The sequence below is a fragment of the Acanthaster planci genome, linkage group LG02, assembly GCF_054643075.1.
Source record: "Acanthaster planci isolate LZ-2023a linkage group LG02, COTS_SCS, whole genome shotgun sequence".
Taxonomy (NCBI): domain Eukaryota; kingdom Metazoa; phylum Echinodermata; class Asteroidea; order Valvatida; family Acanthasteridae; genus Acanthaster; species Acanthaster planci.
In genome coordinates, this window is record NC_141778.1 from 22,565,437 (window position 1) to 22,584,513 (window position 19,077).

A 19,077-nucleotide genomic window follows, 5' to 3' on the forward strand; every position below is an offset into this window, starting at 1 on the left:
TACACTTTTTGACTCCCTCCCCTTTTGCATAAAGTGACATAAGCGAAGAGTGCTGAGTAATATCATTTCTAACATTTTTGAAAAGCATGCACTGCCCCTCCAGCAGCATACTGTTTTTGCACTCATGACAATGATGAACATATGAGCGGCCACTTCAACCCCTAGTATGGAAAATAAATTTTCTCAAGAATTTTTTCATTCCAGGTCAAACCAGAAAAGTATTTAATTTAAAAAAAGGTTTTCCTTAACCTTGACCTCCCGTGTGTAAAATTATGTTGAAATTGGAGAATTCAGTACTGTAGTGAAAAAAAAAGCAATGCGATCAAGCAAAATAAGTTATAATAAGAAATCGTATTCTTAACATTTGATAACTTTGAAGCACAGGTTGCATCAAGAGAGGGTTTTCATGGCAACAAAGTTTGCAGTGCCTTTTCAAATGTAGTCCTTACCTGTACTTTAAATACAAAATTACAAAATCTAAAATGTAAAACAAAATTCATAAGGGAAAGAAATGGCTCATTTTGCTTGATCGTATAACAACTATAAATATACCAGTATATCTCAATTTTTCCCTCTAAAATTACAAACCTACCAACATGGTTACATGATTTTGCAGGCAAATTTAGTCACATGAGAAAAAAGAAACCATATTTTAATGAAGCAAGGCATCAAACTATTTTGAAGTCATATGGCTAAGAATCAAAATACCACAGGTTTCTGACAAGTACATGGTGGAGAACAGTCCCAGATCTCTGTTAGCTACAAGGAGAGATGTCACTGCAAAACAGGTCTCAATTTGGTAGTGTGTGAGAGATGCCATGCTGATGAACTGCCACAGGCCTCCAATTTCCACCTGATGAATGTCACTGTGAAAATATTGCTCGCCATTTGCTACTAGATGGAGGGATGTCACTGTGATGAATCGTCACAGGTCTCCAGTCGAAAATGGCTGGAAACGTGTCAGTGATGAATTTCATAGGCCTCTCTTTGGTGCTGAGTGGAGGGATGTCATAATGATTAGTGGCTGGAGATGTCACGGTGATCAACTGTCACAGGTCTCCATTTGCTAATGGGCAGAGAGATGTCATGGTGACGAACTGTCACAGGTCTCCATTTGCTACTGGGTGGAGAGATGTCATGGAGACCAACTGTCACAGGTCTCCATTTGCTACTGGTGGAGAGACAGCACTATGATGAGCTGTCACTACTACTTGGAGGTTCTCAATCTGCTTTCACCACAATCCTGGAGATTCACGGGGAGCCGTTATTGCCACAGTTTACTGCGATCTCAGCAACTTTCACTTACATCTCTCAAAAGACACTGTCTCCAGAAGATCTTCATGTACAGGGCCCATTTATCTCTAATAGTGTATTCACCTTTTATACTTCAAAATATGGTTTCTTCCTTCTTTTTTTTTCTTTTTAAAGTCAGTTCAAAGTTTGAAGAAAAAAAGAGCAACAAGGAAACAAAACAAAATCAAGGGAGGAAAGGAAAACTCCCAAAATATGAGAGAAAATCATCTCACACGTAAATATTTTTTTCAATTTCTTTGAGTCAGATACGAGAGTCAATTGTTTCACAGTAGCATTTGGAAATATTCTGGCAAAAAAGTACTGGCTTGGATAAATCCTAAGGAAAATGCTATTTCCCCAAAAATGCAACTAAAGTCATCTGTTTCATAAAAAAGAAAATTGGGAAAAATTTCAACACAATTTGTTACTGCGCCACTTTAAAAGCTGTTTAACCACTGACCGTAACAGTTTTGAATCCTCCAATTTCAAAATAATTTTGTACACACCCAAGACAGAGGTAAAGAAAATTTAGAGAATGGTAATAAAAATGTCATTGAAAAATTACAAAAATTGGTGGTTTGATGTCAAATGCATGTGTTAACAATGATAGACTACATCCCTTAAAAAATAATTGATCTACTCAGATTTTGGCCTATTAATATTTTATGCATAGAATGCCATCACATTAAGAATATTGAAATACAACAAAATTTCTCAGGTGCACCTTCAGTTTGGTGCATCAATCAAAGATGAAACAAAGAAAGCAAAATTCACATGAAATTTAAAGTAAAAAACATGTTATGCAAAAAAAAAAGATAGCTTGTTATCAGGAATATTATACTTCAATATCCCAAAGGGGCAACAAATTGCACAATTTTACCTTTTTTTTTAATTTGAAAGAATCCATATACGGACGTCATTAACTTTTCCCCAAAGTTACTTTTTAGCCATCTAAAAGCAATAAAATGCAAATTTAGCAATGAAAATATTGAGGAACCATATTCATTCAAAAACACTGAAGGTGCTTGTGCATACCAAAGCCCTCCAGGTATCAAAGTAAAATATTGTCCCTTGTTCAGAAAAGTTTAGTTCCGATGCATAACTTTTTTCTATTGAATATAATTTTTCATCAATATCAGCATTACACTGAAAAATTGCCTGGGTTAAATTTTAACCAAGGGAGGGTGAAAACTGCAACTACACAATAGTGTAGGTCGTTTCAACCAAATTTGGGTGATTGAAATATATTTCTGGTTTCTTTTCACCAAACAATAGTTGATATCCACTCATTTTGCGAGTGAAAAATGAAACAAAAGTAATTCTCCTCCCAAAATTGAGTTAACAGCACATGTTTGGGTAGTTGCAGTTTTCACCCTTCCATGGGTTGAAATTTAACCCAGGCATTTTTTCAGTGTGTACATTTCCTTCCTTAAAAGTGATGGCATTCTTTTTTCAATTTTTAATCAGTCCCCAAACCTTCATCCATTGGGGGATTGTGGACTGTTAGGATTAATGACGAATTTTAGTCATAAACTTGCTATTGGGTGCTTACAATCCATGTCTAAAAACAGCACCCAAAATATGGTATGGAAACAACATCTCAATTCCAGTTGAACCGACCGAGATTTGGCTTTGGAGAAAGTATATTCCATATTAGGAAACCACTAATTTTCCCTGCAGTGACCTATTAATCATACAAAAGCAATAACATTTCCTAAAAAGTCAAAATGAGCAGTGAAAATATTGAAGTTGTCGGAATTTTCCAGACCAGTCTCATGTGGATTGTGTACAGGGCATCAAGTGGCATCCATAAATGGAATTCTTTCGAGATTTGGATTTCATTAAACAAAAAGAAAACACAATTAGAGTTTATGGAAGGTGACTCTGATCCAACCTGGTTTTCTACAGAGTCAAGGAGTTATCAATAGTTACTTACAATTGCAATAACAAAATTTGAATTTTGAGGTCTCAAAATTTGTTCAGCATGTTTAAATTGACTCTAAAAAATTGTACATGTCAACACGATACAGTGAACACGAGGCAAAAAGCAAAAAGTTTCTTTGTGACTGTCAGACACCACAAGATTAATCACTGAAACAATTCCATGTTCTATTTGCATGCAAACTGTGACAGAAATACAATGATGTAAACTGATGTAAACTCAACACAAGAGAGGAACTACGAAGTTTCATCATCTTCGGAATCAAGAATCAGCAAGACGTTCTTAAATGGACCAATAAAATCATGCATATGCTTGTTGGATTCAGAATGGTTAGGGTTAAAGATGCTGATAAAGCAACGCATGTTAAAAGCAATGCATGTTCAAATCAATTGGCACTGTGTTACTTAGGCCCAAACCATGTCAATAATAGGAATTTGTGAGGGCAAGAGCAGTTACTGCTCTGCTCTTTTTAAGCATGGTCAGGAGCATGCAAATCTGTGTTTCGATCAAATTAACAGGGTCAGCTTTCATTTTTTGCAGGAAGTAATTCTTTTAATTGTTTTAAGAAACCTAAGATTTAATATATGAAATTCCACTGAGTTTTTCCCAAACTGCCTATTTGCATTGTGTCCTTGCACGTCTTCAGGCTTACTTGACTGTGTTGCACTTTGTAACGGTAATGCTCCTCTGAACTTACAGAAAACCTTCAGTAGTCCCAACTGGATCCATATAATAAACTATAAAAGTTAACATTTTTTCAGCCTTTCTGTGGGATGTAGAGATAACTGACTGCAGGATGTATTATTGCATACAACTTGAAGGAGGCAATCTTATTCTTTGCGTTTTACTTGGTTTTCCATCCAATATTCAGGTTGAGATTTTTGATATAGCCCTTAGACTTTTCCAAACATTTTCAGACATCAATTCTCACTGAAGCCCGGGTCGCATCTCTTTCAATTCTGACCTTTTCCTCCTGATGCAATACTTTATACACTCAGTTACACCACGCTTGTGTATTAAAAATTAATTTCATAAACTATCTGCTTTTTTCATATCTAAATGATATACCTAAATATGAGCCAGGTAGTACAACGTGTAAAGTAACTTACCATACTTACCTTAGGAACTTACCTCGTAAAACACGAAGTAGGCCTACTTATGGAAAAGGCAATGTAACGTAAAGCCTAACATTTGTCGACCGTCGTTTCCACATGTAAGATGGAGCAACTTTCCGGGGGAATACATTCTACAAGCTCTTGTCACCAGCAAGTTCTGAGAGTGAAATTTAGATAAGAACGGCGACAAGTACTCAGTAAATTTTTCGTGAAGTTCCACGTGGTTCTAGTTGGAAGCGCTGGTCTTGAAAACGGAGGGCCAAAAATGGCGGATGAACCACGCACAGAGCTGCTCAACAGATTCTGCTCGAAATGCGCATTCCAACTTACAATAACTCTTTTGTGCTTTTTAATGATATGCAAGACAGCACACCTAAGAATGCTCAATAACAAAAGAATTGCCCCCCCCCTTCTGCAGAGAAACCAATCAGCTTCCTTCAACGCCCCGAACTCCCTTCCAAAATTTGCATATGCATTATTCACCTGATTTTTGTAGAAATTTTATTGAAAAAACTGAGAAATGTATTCCGAATGTAAACAGTTAAGACAAGAGAAAGAATGGGAAGCATCAGTTACTTGGCTAGACAATGAAGAGTTGTTGCAACAAATCATTTTTTAATGTCTGATGATCAGTTGTGGACAAAAAAATATGAGCTCGCAGAAACTGCAGCACAGTACGAAATACAGAAAATTTTCCATTGTAGTTATCTTTAATCAATAATTTATTCTCAAAATTGGACAAGACTTCAAACATGCCATGCCTAATAAGCAATAAGAAAAAAAATCAAAATTGGGGAAAATATCAGTGAACGAAGAATATTAACATCATAAAGCTGTTCACTTAGAACACAATATACACAGGTGGAATTAGCACCACCGTACCTGGCAATCACATTACAAATAAGGAAACTTACATAAATTCTGCTAAATTTGGCTACATTAGTAAGGGCAGTCGAAAGAAAACATAAGAAAAACTGGATATACTCTGCCATTCAGAAAGCATTTATAGTATTAAACATGAAAACACAAATACAAATTGGGAATAAAAAGGAGTGAAGAAAAGGCCATAGTAAGTAAATGCCCAATTTTACAGCATTGCTAATCACATGGAAAAGAATTGTCCCTCACTATAGCAAAGATTTATGTATTAATGGTTTGCTTATCATGTAGATTAATTACTATATTATAGGGACTGTGTATTCGCAGTCGAGTAAGTAAGAAATGACATAAAATATGCTGATGCTGGCATAGTATATCACAGAACAGTAGCAAGAGCAGAATTCCACGGTTAGTATAGCTGTGAAATTAAACTCTGAATGTTAAAGGTACTTTTGTCAGCCATTATAACATGGATTGATTAGACCCAATCAAATATGCATCAACAATTGATATCAACTTGCCAGTACAAATTGGCAAGAAGTGGTGCCATCCATCAATGGTTTCAAAGTTTACCTGTGAAATCTTTTTGACAAATTGTTTTTATATTCTCGGGAATGTAAGTTGCCACACACAAAACAGCAGAAAACTGAAATAGTAAAAGTTCCCATAATTCTCTCCCCGTTGTTTTGTATCCCGTTCGTCACAAAATCACTTGCGCAATGATTCACACATGGTGATGCATGAGCAACTTTAAATACATATTGTGCACACTTTCTCTACCTATAGGGTATCATTTCTCTTTAAATATGACATATGTAAATATAATAGATAAATATGTAGATATTTGCATATCTGTGCCACCATTACAGATACATGATGAAAAAAACCACATTCCTTGCAACCAGATATCTTACTATCCACAAAGGGTAACAATTTATAGCAAAGCGTATTTGTAGTTCAAAAGGCACTTTATTCGAAACAAAAGGTATCATTTGCCCAAATATAATTTATCTATATTCTAAGCTGTTCATAATAGATGTCTTTTAGTAAACCTGTTTCATCTATGGCAGTTTTGAAATCTTTTGCAAAAATAACTGTCTTGCAATCATAAACTTTGTCTTGAAAAATGATGTAAGATTTGCAAAAATGTCGATGTATCCTAAAATATGTGTAGTTGATATGCTTCCAGTGACTGTAGGCATGAATTGGACTATTTAACAGGTGAAATACATGTTAACTCTTGTACAGATAGATGAATATAGTTAAGACTAAACTAATTTTATACTAAGTTCTGTCCTTACACAAATATAAATAATCACACTGAATTCTCAGAAATGGTGTACGAAATTAACATCCCCAATGCAAAGCCAAATAAATATTAAAAAAAAAAATACTAAATTAAACACTGAAACGTGAAACTCTCTGGTGATTCGAATGAACTCACTGAACAATGGAGACATATTCTTATGAATAAAACATGCTGATGACAGTTTCAGTGTCCCCCCAACTGTTAGCATTGTGCATGTACACGCTTTCCCATATCCATACTCAGTGCAGAACTCAATCAGCTGCTATTCTTTCCCTATTTCCTTGCAATTTCACAAAGTACAGGATCCCAACCTTTTCACTTTCTTGCAGAACATCTCATAAACATTTAAGCGTTTCTTTTCGTGTCATGCCTGCTATCAAAGAAGCTATAACTACACATTACACATGTAGTCATTAATTTTATTTCAATCAAGTTCTTTTTTAATTGAAAACTGATGACCAATTGACAAGACATGTACAAGTAACAATTCCTGAAATATGATTAAAAAAATAGAGTAATGTCTGACAAATATTAAAAGCAAGTTATTTGTAGCAACGTTGGTGGTTCAGCAGATTAAGCTTTTCATCATGAAGGAATAAAACAGATTATACAGGTAACAACACATGAATAAGTATGCATTTAGAAGAATCTCCTTGTTTCAGCAGAAACTGTACACAAAAATGGTAGCAAAATCAGTCATTTTATGAGACAGCTCATGCAGTGTTACATGGTGGTGTAAGTGAGGCAACCCTCATTTATGTTTTATTTTTCGACACTTTACTATGGCGACAATTTCTGTGGCCCACCAACTGTTTGAAATGTTGACTTTCTCCTTTTGCCAAGCCTGGGCATTGGCCACCGTCTTTGCCTGGGCTAGCACCATAGTTCTAGCAGCATCTATGGTGATGCCGCAAAGGAAGTGCCAGGCTGTGAAGTCTGTCTGTAATGTAATAATTGTGACGTTTGCTTGTGGTGACGAGCGTGCTGCCACTATCATCCTTCCATCGTTGAGGATCATGTTCAAGCTTGCCACTTCTGAAATCAAATCCAATGTGTCTAAGTCTTCTTCTGCATCATTTGATTTCACAAAATACCGTACATCACGTCCATCCTGCAAATGCCAAAAAGTGTCCGGGATCTCTGCTCCAGTTACCACAGAGACAAGTCTCTGTGTTGTCTCTCCAATGGTTCCAAACACCTTCGTATGAATTTTGCTACAGGTTAGACTCAGCAGGACGTGTTCCTCTAATGTGGGCGGGACAACTGTTGAACTTCACAGGTGGGATAGAGGTCTTGGAGTCAGTGGCAAAGTGGTGCTGTTTAGAAAATGACAAGAAAGTAACATTTTTTTCAGCGTTTTGCAAGAAAAAACTGCTTGAGATAGAACCAAAAAGCAAGATGAATAAGGATGTAGTATGAGTGATAGTGAGGGCTCAAAATAATAAGGCAGGGAAGCTTCAGGGAAAAAAAGAAAAAAGGATTGAACATGAAATCATTTCCACTGAACATCAAAAAAGTCCTTTGTAGCTTGGAAAAGGTAGTTTTCAAACCTCAAGTAGTACTGTTTTGTAATCTTATGGTGGATTCAAGATTCTACAGTCACCAAATTAAACTGGACAAGTTCAGCGGAGTAAAAACTGACTAACAAGGGTAACCTGAAGAAATGTGAAAAGATGTAGGATGTCTTCAATTTGGAGTGAATGGAAAGAACTGAAGGATAAAAATGTGCAGTCAAAGTGAATTGTGACAAGATAATGCAAGAAAGACATACGCACAATCACCAATAGTGTCTACCTGTCTTTGTCAACCCTCCAGCCGCAGTATCGCCAGTCCAGCCGGTTGACCAAGTCCTCAGGCAGGGCAAACTTGCACTTAGTCACGACAGCACAAACCCATCCCCGTAGACAGAGTTGAGTCACTCTGCAGCTGGACACTGACACCATTCCGAAGCATGAACTGGCTGTCATGGCATGATTGGATGGTGATAGCCATCTATGTCGGCAGTGTTAAGAAGATACAGTGCACAAGTTGATGTCTGGCAATACTCAGCTTGGCATGTCAATGGTTTCTCAGTCCCTCTGTGACATCAGTGCTGCTTACTATTGAGTACACATCTACGCATTGAGGCAGTTGGACCTTATCTAGTTCCACAAAGGGCAGATCCAGAATCAAAGCTGTTTGGGGTATGAGGGGGGCCAAATGGATTTTTTTTCTCTGGGAGGGAATAAATTTGGGAATTTCTCTAACCTTTATGACCCCTCTGTGGGTAAATTTTACTCTGAGGTTCAATCCTAATTTTCTCTCCCTGAACCTTACTGTCACCTTGTAAGCTACGTCGAGGTGAGATTAAAAATTACTAAAGAGAGGGAAACGACGGTTCTGCCCACCCACCTTACAGTAATGTCCGTTCTGTCAGCCAGGTGTGCTGCAGTGTTGAGCTGATGAAGTCAGCCTGGCCTGGCTAAGTCATCTCCACAATGGAGTGGGAGTCAGTGATCAGGGAGCGAAGCCTGGTCACCTCCTCCTGTGGGCCAGGTTATGGACTCCAGCAAGCCTTGGCCATTGAACCTGTCAGTGAGAGACAAAAAGGATCTCGAAAATCACAGATGATAGTCAGGAAATGGTGAGGACCTTTGACAGTTTCTGTTATTGATATACAACATTGATAATAATACCATCAGTCACCTGATGCGCGACCATCTTTCACAAAGTGCATAATGATCGTTTCATCAATTACATATTGGAGTCATCAACGGGGTTGATTGCAATATCAGTAGGTTACTTCAGCTTAACCAGGTGATGTTAAAAATCATCTTAAATTGAGATAGTGAAACAAAACAGTGGTATAACAATTACCCTGAGACAGGTCTTCCGCATGGCAAGAAGGAAATGACAGCTTCCATGGCAAAAGAAGAAAATAGCAGCACACGCAGTAAGAGAAGGAAAAGCCAGCATACATGGCAAAAAAAAAGGAAATGGCAGCATGCATGGTAAGAGAAGGAAATGGCAGCATGCATGGTAAGAGAAGGAAATGGCAGCATGCATGGTAAGAGAAGGAAATGGCAGCATGCATGGTAAGAGAAGGAAATGGTAGCATGCATGGTAAGAGAAGGAAATGGCAGCATGCATGGTAAGAGAAGGAAATGGCAGCATGCATGGTAAGCTAGAGAAGGAAATGGCAGCATGCATGGTAAGAGAAGGAAATGGCAGCATGCATGGTAAGAGAAGGAAATGGCAGCATGCATGGTAAGAGAAGGAAATGGCAGCATGCATGGTAAGAGAAGGAAATGGCAGCATGCATGGTAAGAGAAGGAAATGGCAGCATGCATGGTAAGAGAAGGAAATGGCAGCATGCATGGTAAGCTAGAGAAGGAAATGGCAGCATGCATGGTAAGAGAAGGAAATGGCAGCATGCATGGTAAGAGAAGGAAATGACAGCATGCATGGTAAGAGAAGGAAATGGTAGCATGCATGGTAGGAAAGAAATGGCAGCATGCATGGTAAGAGAAGGAAATGGAAGCATGCATGGTAAGAGAAGGAAATGGCAGCATGCATGGTCAGAGAAAGAAATGGCAGCATGCAAGGTAAGAGAAAAAAATGGCAGCATGCAGGGTGAGAGAAGGAAATGGCAGCATGCATGGTAAGAGAAGGAAATGGCAGCATGCATGGTAAGAGAAGGAAATGGCAGCATGCATGGTAAGAGAAGGAAATGGCAGCATGCATGGTCAGAGAAGGAAACGGCAGCATGCATGGTCAGAGAAGGAAATGGCAGCATGCAAGGTATGAGAAGGAAATGGCAGCATTCGTGGTCAGAGACGGAAACGGCAGCATGCATGGTAAGAGAAGGAAATGGCAGCATTCGTGGTAAGAGAAGGAAATGGCAGCATGCATGGTAAGAGAAGGAAATGGCAGCATTCGTGGTAAGAGAAGGAAACGGCAGCATGTATGGTAAGAGAAGGAAATGGCAGCATGCAAGGTATGAGAAGGAAATGGCAGCATTCGTGGTCAGAGAAGGAAACGGCAGCATGCATGGTCAGAGAAGGAAATGGCAGCATGCATAGTCAGACAAGGAAACGGCAGCATGCATGGTCAGAGAAGGAAACGGCAGCATGCATGGTAAGAGAAGGAAATGGCAGCATGCATGGTAAGAGAAGGAAACGGCAGCATGCATGGTCAGAGAAGGAAATGGCAGCATGCATGGTAAGAGAAGGAAATGGCAGCATGCATGGTAAGAGAAGGAAATGGTAGCATGCATGGTAAGAGAAAGAAACGGCAGCATGCATGGTAAGAGAACAACATGGCAGTATGCATGGTAAGAGAAGGAAATGGCAGCATGCATGGTAAGAGAAGGAAATGGTAGCATGCATGGCCAGAGAAGGAAATGGCAGCGTGCATGGTAAGAGAACAACATGGCAGTATGCATGGTAAGAGAAGGAAATGGCAGCATGCATGGTAGGAAAGAAATGGCAGCATGCATGGTAAGAGAACGAAATGGCAGCATGCATGGTAAGAGAAGGAAACGGCAGCATGCATGGTCAGAGAAGGAAATGGCAGCATGCATAGTCAGACAAGGAAACGGCAGCATGCATGGTCAGAGAAAGAAATGGCAGCATGCATGGTAAGAGAAGGAAACGGCAGCATGCATGGTAAGAGAAGGAAATGGCAGCATGCATGGTAAGAGAAGGAAATGGCAGCATGCATGGTAAGAGAAGGAAACGGCAGCATGCATGGTAAGAGAAGGAAACGGCAGCATGCATGGTAAGAGAAGGAAATGGTAGCATGCATGGTAAGAGAAGGAAATGGCAGCATGCATGGTAAGAGAAGGAAATGGTAGCATGCATGGTAAGAGAAAGAAACGGCAGCATGCATGGTCAGAGAAGGAAATGGCAGCATGCATGGCAAGAGAAGGAAATGGCAGCATGCATGGTAAGAGAAGGAAATGGCAGCATGCATGGTAAGAGAAGGAAATGGCAGCATGCATGGTAAGAGAAGGAAACGGCAGCATGCATGGTAAGAGAAGGAAATGGCAGCATCCATGGTAAGAGAACGAAACAGCAGCATGCATGATAAGAGAGGAAATTGCAACATCCATGGTAAGAGAAGGAAATAGCAGCATGCATGGCAAGAGAAGGAAACGGCAGCATGCATGGTAAGAGAAGGAACTGGCAGCATGCATGGTAAGAGAAGGAATGTGTGGCAGTTGTGATTACAGCCACAAGGCTATATTCAACTGACTTGGTCCAGTTAACAACTTGTGATACACCTACTTTCTGCAAGGGATAGGGAGTAAATGGGTCATACTGCAGCATTTTCGAGAGACATCATCCTGGGGTGCAGATAGTTTTATCTTGGTCAAAGACAACAGGCCACCTGTTGGAGACAGTCCTGTTTGCCCATAGAGTGGATACTGATTCGCAAGCACTTCTGCATGCAGGCCAGACCCTCGTTACTTTCTGGATTTCTTTTTCCTAAATAGCATAACTGTGCCTTGTGTGAAGCTAGAAGCATCCACCAGACCAATGTGATCCTTTCAATGAAAAGGCAAAAATTTTACGATGCTCACCTTGAAAGAAATAGGGAACAGCAACAGCCCAAATAAAAGATTTGCGTTCGAGGATTTCAATGCACATGGTAGCTGACAACATCAATGATTCATCTGCGTAAATTCTACATACTCTCTAGCTGAGAAATTTTTGAAAATTGTTGGTGTAATCTCAATGCATCAATAAAAGCCCATCATCGTCAAACTCACAAATGAATGCATGGACTGAAAAGTTGAAAGAATAACAGAACTGCAGTTGTGAATTCACCTACCTGTCCTAAAACAGGATGTCTGGATGTTCATCTGAAATTGGAAAGACAACAACAAGATCATGTACGTACTTCAGGACTCGACTCCCAGAAGAGAAAGATAAATCACTATTGCAGTAGCCCTTATTCAATGCAATCAACCTTTAGTTTCTAAAATCTTTTGGGGCTATATATTCACGGTAAGGGTATCATTCCAGAGTTCATTTTGAATAAGAGGGTACAGCTATGATTTGAAAGAAATTGTTGTGCAAAAGGATGACGATGACAATGAGCAAGTTCAATATTTCAAAAGCCATTCCAGAACAGTACACATAAGAGTCAGGGTATAGCTACGCTAATAGAACAGACCTGGCGCCCACATATTGGTATTCCCAAAGGACCGCAGACATGCTTCGTTTTGGGCATGTGCGGTTGGAAGCCTTTTGCAAGTTACATTTGAATAAAATCTGGTACACTGAGTTCTTAGAATTCGTGTGAACATAACAATATGACTTATCCCTACACTGTTGCTTTTCTTCATGATTTGGGGCAAGCTTTTGCTTGTAGTTACATAAGAGATGCCCTGCAACTACACACTGTTTTCAATGGATCATACGGGCAAGAAGGAATTACCAATCCACTCCAGAGATGGTGGTCGCTATGCAGAAACTTGCCTCGAACCACAAGGTATAGCAACAGTGTCTTTAGTCTGGGGAATTCAAATTGTTATGTTTATGTACAATTGGATAACTCAGTGTACCAGATTTCACTCAAATTTAACTTGCAAAAGGCTTATTTCAAACTGGTTTTTGTATGATCAGGCTTGGGTAATGACAATATAACCTAGAGGCTGATAAAATGTGTTCTTTTTATGACACTGAGATCTTTGGTTGAGAACGGCCCAAATGAACAGAACAGTTGACACAATAATTGATAGACTTGCTATAAAAAGAGAAACCCTAGGGAACCTTAGTGAACCAACCTAACAAAACATGGTTTGCTTTGGGAAAAACTTCAACAAATGTAATAAAATTAAACATAACTGTACAAGGTAAAACATCACTGCGAACCGGAAAAGATCAGGAGAGGGAAAGAAATTCGACATTAAACCACAACCACAACCATGAACATCTACACGTTTACCCTGCTACTTTTTAAACCTGTTTCTCCAGGTACTGCAGGGGTGGATCCAGGAATTTTCAGGGGGGAAGGGTCACTTCCATCAGATTTTTTCATGTCCAAAATTGTTGTGGGCAGGCAGACACATGGGGTTATGCATTAACATTGTTCCTGATGCACTGTCCTGTTCCTGATTTTCTTTTTTATTTTGGGGGGCTTCAGGGTTGGGCGGTTGACTCCACCCCAAACCCTGTAGCCAGGTCCGCACCTGTATTAAAGCCCCTTCCCTTATTAAAATTCCCCCATCACCGTCTAAAATTATCGATGTTTGCGACACTTAAAAACTGGGACCGTGGAAAATTGAATTCTTCCCCGAAATTCAATATCAGGGATCAGGAGGGATGGAAGGCTTCTGCATTAAAAAAGCTGACATCTTCTGTTGCTATCCAAATGTGAGACATTTAGCTTTAGGGCCCTCTAAATTTTTTCCCAGCCTATTTTAAAACTACTTTGTGTTCTTACATTACCAGATATAAATCATCAGTCACGCTAAGACTACCTTCACGTTTGGAAATTCTTCTTTCTTTTCTTCCTTTTAGGCAACTGGAAAATTGATGAGTAATTCTGTGGTGAGTGTGTCTAGAGAGTGTGAAATTTTACCGGTTTTGACAGTTGAAAATATTATTGTGTCATACAGGTATCACGTCATGCAATGTGACGGAGCATACATGTAGGCCTATACCTTGAAAAATATAACACAAGATTCTACGAAGTCATACACTTTGTTCGATAAATGTAATGTAGATTACTTACCTAGCGAATATCATGATCACGCTTGATGTATGAAATATTCAAGACGTGTACTTCGTTTGAGGGAAAACGAACTCCGGCAGGCCAAAAACAAGCCTCTTTGGTGGAAAGATACACCCGATTTGAAAACAGGCGCCATTTTACAGCTGCACAATGTTTATCACGACGACCACGTGATGTGTCCGGCCCATGCTCGATGTCATGTGCTCACATTCGATTTAAAAAGTGAAGTTTTCATGCAAAATGAGCTCACGCGTATATGCTTTGGGGAATTTATAGTTCATTGAAACATCGTTAAAATAAATTTTATCAGTTTGATTATAATTTTTTGTTTGTTTGTTTCTAAGGAACAAAAGAACGCACACGCTTTGTAAAACAGCACACGAAGCTGTTTTCAGCTTAGACCTTGAGTAATATAATGGAAAAGCGCTTTGATATTAAGTTTAAAAGCGTTATAAAAGAACCCGTTATTATTATTTTTCATTCTTTATAGAACCGGAGAGATTTTTCACCAGGTTTATGGTCTTCAGACTTCAAGGTCCATCCAGCGCTCAGGCCGGGGGGCTATCTTGTCAAGCTGTCACTAGCCATGAAAGCTATATCCGAAAAATCTGAAGGGAGGGCGCTCTTTAATTCTGTCACATATACCATTATTATAAAAACAGGTAGTGTATGAAGAAGGCATTCTGTATACGGCCATGCTAGCTTGCAGTGCGTAATGAAGGCGATCTGGTGATCATGGGTTCTTCTCCTCAGAGGTAAATACCTGGTGAGTATTTCGATACATTTTTTTGAGAGTGGAAATTTCGGCAGACATTTTGTTGGTCCATTCCGCAGCCCAACGGCAACCACTTCAGCGCCGTTGCACTGCTGCCATAGCTGCGTCGACGCTGACCATTAATGAATGGATAGGCCAGAATCAATGATCATAAACATGTCTATTATTATACATTTTGTTGTCTCGCTGATTAGTTAGTATTTAGTAATACACACACAAGAGACGACCAGGGGCCTGGAGACCAATGTGTTATCATGGAAGTCAAATCTGAGCGCGTAACACATGCATTGTTTGAGCGAACCGGTAGGCTTGCATATATTTAACCATCACAGTGCAGTACAGAGATGTCATTGAGCATGTTGAGTTACAGTACAGAGCATGTATGCCTAGAGAGGATAGGATTAATTGAATTTAACAGGCTGTGTCTTTGTATTCTTTTCCCCTGTCTGTTACTGTCTAGAAAAAAATTTAAACTTGATACCTGCTGTCTGGTATCCTGTCACACCTCTATGTCACCATGACGACCCAACTGTGTTTCAACCAGTCAGAAGCTATTGAGCTGCATGGTCCACATGGCCTCTACCTCAAGCCCATCGCCAAGCTCAACATCTCTGTCACCCTACCTCAGATGAAGATGGAAGGCAAATCCATCAGCAACTGGGAGGTGATGGAGAAGCTCAAGCGTATGGCCAAGCCCGACTCCTTCCTGGTCCTGCGGGTCAGCAAGAGCTCGCTGGAGTTCCTGCGCTTTGAGGCCGAGGTGGAAGCCAAGAGCCTCATCAAGGTCCTCATCCTGAGGCTGGATGGCAAAGTAATCAAGCTCAGTGGGTTCCCTGAGCCGCTCAAAGTCAGGGCGGCTGAGGCCAAGATCAGCTTCCCCAACCGGCATGACTGGGACTCGTTCTTCCGCGACGCCAAAAACATGAATGAGAACAACCCTGGGGAGCGGCCAGATACCATCAAGATCGAGAGCCTGCCATGCAAGTGGTTCTCCTCAACGGCCGAGCCGGACAAGCCCAGTGAACTCATTATCAAGAAGATCTTTGAGCTGTTCGGCGAGATCCGTAACGTAGACATTCCAATGCTGGACCCCTACCGGCACGAGTCACAGGTCATCGGTGGAAACTTCCGGACGTTTTCCTCTTTCAACACGTTGACATTTGAAGCCTTCATTCAGTACACAGAGTACATCGGGTTTGTGAAAGCAATGGACGCTCTAAAGGGAATGAAACTTATGAAGAAAGAGACAATTACGGATGAAAATGAGAAAGAAGGCAAAGCTTATACAGCTGACATCAAGGTACACAGCCAGTCCTATGATAAGCCAGTTCAGTAGTCCAACAGCGTTTGCCCAAAATGAAGTGCGTTGGAGGTCATTCAGACATGCAGGTGGTCTGCCCTATCAGCGTGGCCATGCACAGACTCGCACACATGCTTTGTTTCCAAATGACCTTGTTGTTTTGAAATATCAAACAGGCTCGTTTGAACTTTAGTTGAAAGAATGAGGTGTTCATAGGTGGGATATGCACCTTAGACCATCAGACTAAAAGTTCTTCGACTGTATTTATGCTGCCTCATTGTGAGGATGAGGCACCATATTTTTGTTCTTTTTCAGATTCATTTGGAACTCACTTCCTGCCCTTTACTCATTGCCTTTCTGAAAAATTCCTCCAACAGGTTGACTTTGACAAGACGCGTCACCTGTGCGCCAAAAGCATCCGGAAACGGGAAAAGGAACGACAGAGGCTGATCCAACTGGAGAAGCAGCGCGAAGAGCAGAAACGACTGGAACGGGAAGAAGAGGAGAGAAAACAGGAGGAGGAAAGGTGAGCCTGCTATGATGCTTCAGAGTCATCAAATCAAACTGATTGTCTGTTCAAAGGAGGAACGTATATCCCAATAGGCCTATGTGGTGCTTCAAAACTGACAGATAGGTAGTGAGTTATCCAGAGAACGTGTTTTGACAAACCCATACATGTAATTAGATCAACATGTTCATTTGTCTTTAAATGGGTGATTCTGACCCTCAGTCCCTAAGGATGTGTGAAGAAAACATTAGAAATGGATGCTTAAAGTTAAGAGACATTCCTACATGCACCACTGCACATCTGACAATTCAAGATGTGCGCGCGGGGCTTACACAGGGAAGCAGGGAGATTTGTACATCACGTCATTGCAAAGGAAAACATAATTGAACTATTGAATAATGGTACATCACTAGTAGCTAGATTGAAAACAGGAAAAATGCTTCCCCAAAGGCTTACCAACCGTACCTTGCAAGGTTGTAAATACATTGCAAAAGTTAACGGCGAGTCAATTTGCTATAGTGAAGTTAGCAATGGCACACAATAGAATTGTACCTAGAATTTTAAAAAAAAGAAAAGAAAATAAATAGGAAAACACATGACGTCCCTAGAAGACGCTTAGACCAGAACAAGCTCTCCCTGATACAGGCGGAGAAAGGAGCAAGAGGAGCTGTACAGGATACAGCGGAAGCAGGCCAAGCTGACGCGCAAGGAGGAGAGACGGCAGCAGAGGGAAGAGAAACGACGGCAGCTGCGGGAGGAGAAGAAGAGGCAGCGACAGGAGCAGGAGCTGCAGCGGCGGATAGCGCTGGAGGAGCGCAAGCTACTCATCGCGCTAAGACAGCTGGAATCTATCCGACTGCTGACGGAGCTCTTCGAACGGGTTAAGGTATGGAGACACAAAACGAGGAGGGGAGAACAAGAAGAAACAAAAGATAGAAGAACCCTCTTCTACTGTTAGGTCTGGCAGTTTCCAGTCGAGTGCTTTGCCCCCTGACAAAATCTTGGCGACACAAATGCTCTTAACCATTTCCAAATTGGCATCCACTGTGTGATAAAAATCTAAGCAGATTTTTGTACTCTACTCTTATGCTGGAAAATAAGGTTTTCCCAAATGTGGTGTGAACATGATTGGAAATCGTTGACTTTACCTACCTGCCACTTTGTTTCATCGCTTCACTCCATCTTTATTGTCAAGGAATTCCAAATTTGAGTCATTCAAGATGATTGCTCCTTCAACCCAGGTCATAAAGCAACACGAAGAGGTGCAGCGACGACTGGAGGAACTGGAGCAGGAGCGACTGCGGCAGCTGGAGGAGGAACGGCTCAAGAAGGAGCGGGAGGAGCGCGCCCAGGAGAAGGCAGCAGCCCGCCAACAGCGCGAGCTGCGGCGGCGCGAGCTGCGCCTCAAGCGCAAGCTGACAAAGAACCTGAGGAACCGGACGGAGCAGGAGGAGGAGCAACGGCGGGAGCGCCTGCGGCAGAGGCTGAGCGGCAGGGCCAGGCTAAAGTCGGCTGTGGTACCCGGCCTGTATCCCCGGCCCCACATCGACGAGGACCGCCACCAGTACGGGGACAGAGTCGATGGGGAGAGGAGCACCAAGAGACCCAAGCTGAAGTCAGCCATGGCGCACAAGCACAGGTAGCCAAGGGTCGGATGGTCTGTGAAGGTCATGCAGTAGACTCGTACGCTAACAGACTGTTCAACAAGGGAGAATGCTGTGCACTGGAACTTTGCATGTCTCTCTTTGGAGTCAACTATGGCAATTGAAAGTTTTCTGCTTCAGAAACCAAAAACTGAGTTCATGACTGTATTCTTGTCAGGATGCTTCACAGAAGCCGATAGAGGGATCCTTGTTATTCTGTAATGGAACAAAGTGGTTTTTAACTTACCGGTTGTGTTGCCAGTAAGACCTTTTTACAAAGTGGTTTCATTCAAAGGGGCCCACAAATACCCTGGGGCCTACAAAAGTGTAGTTGCTTTCCCAAGCCAACATGTTCTTTTAAAGCCGACTTTTATACGTTGCTTAAAGAGTTACATACCAGAGCTAATCAATCGAAAGTGACTCTAATTAATTGCATGCTGAAACTCAATCCATGATTTTACGTTTGATCAGTACTAAAGTCAGCAGGGTCCTGTGTTTGGTCATCCAAAATTGATTCCACAGAAAATGTGAAATAAAACAGGTGTTATCGTTCACGACTCTGACTTCCTGGAAGTGTGCCGCATTTTGTGA

The 19,077-nt window shown here is 40.9% G+C and overlaps 1 protein-coding gene and 1 long non-coding RNA gene across 5 annotated transcripts; one reads left to right on the top strand and one right to left on the bottom strand.

The window, feature by feature from the left end:
* Nucleotides 1-4,944: 4,944 nt before the first annotated feature.
* On the bottom strand, nt 4,945-14,861 carry LOC110976084 (uncharacterized). 4 transcript variants are annotated; one of them, XR_015424251.1, is made up of 6 exons: nt 14,261-14,611; nt 12,353-12,383; nt 11,806-12,065; nt 8,930-9,106; nt 8,333-8,530; nt 4,945-7,854 (listed from the first exon to the last, which is right to left on the bottom strand). It is a non-coding gene; the product is annotated as an uncharacterized LOC110976084 (long non-coding RNA). The 4 variants fall into 4 exon arrangements; XR_015424252.1 differs by lacking the exons at nt 11,806-12,065; nt 14,261-14,611 and adding an exon at nt 14,770-14,861; XR_015424253.1 differs by lacking the exon at nt 11,806-12,065 and having other exon boundaries at nt 8,333-8,498.
* On the top strand, nt 14,858-19,049 carry LOC110976083 (A-kinase anchor protein 17A-like). The gene is made up of 5 exons (XM_022229058.2): nt 14,858-15,026; nt 15,496-16,335; nt 16,713-16,861; nt 17,489-17,729; nt 18,085-19,049. The coding sequence occupies exons 2-5, from the start codon at nt 15,553-15,555 to the stop codon at nt 18,484-18,486; spliced, it is 1,575 nt and encodes a 524-aa protein (XP_022084750.2). The 5' UTR covers nt 14,858-15,026; nt 15,496-15,552; the 3' UTR covers nt 18,487-19,049.
* Nucleotides 19,050-19,077: the final 28 nt, after the last annotated feature.

Bases quoted from the DNA above. Each gene is read 5' to 3' on its own strand.
- LOC110976083 (XM_022229058.2), top strand. From the start codon at position 15,553: ATGACGACCCAACTGTGTTTCAACCAGTCAGAAGCTATTGAGCTGCAT. The intron at 16,336-16,712 runs GTACACAGCCAG...TTCCTCCAACAG, and splicing joins CTTATACAGCTGACATCAAG to GTTGACTTTGACAAGACGCG. The intron at 17,730-18,084 runs GTATGGAGACAC...CCTTCAACCCAG, and splicing joins AGCTCTTCGAACGGGTTAAG to GTCATAAAGCAACACGAAGA.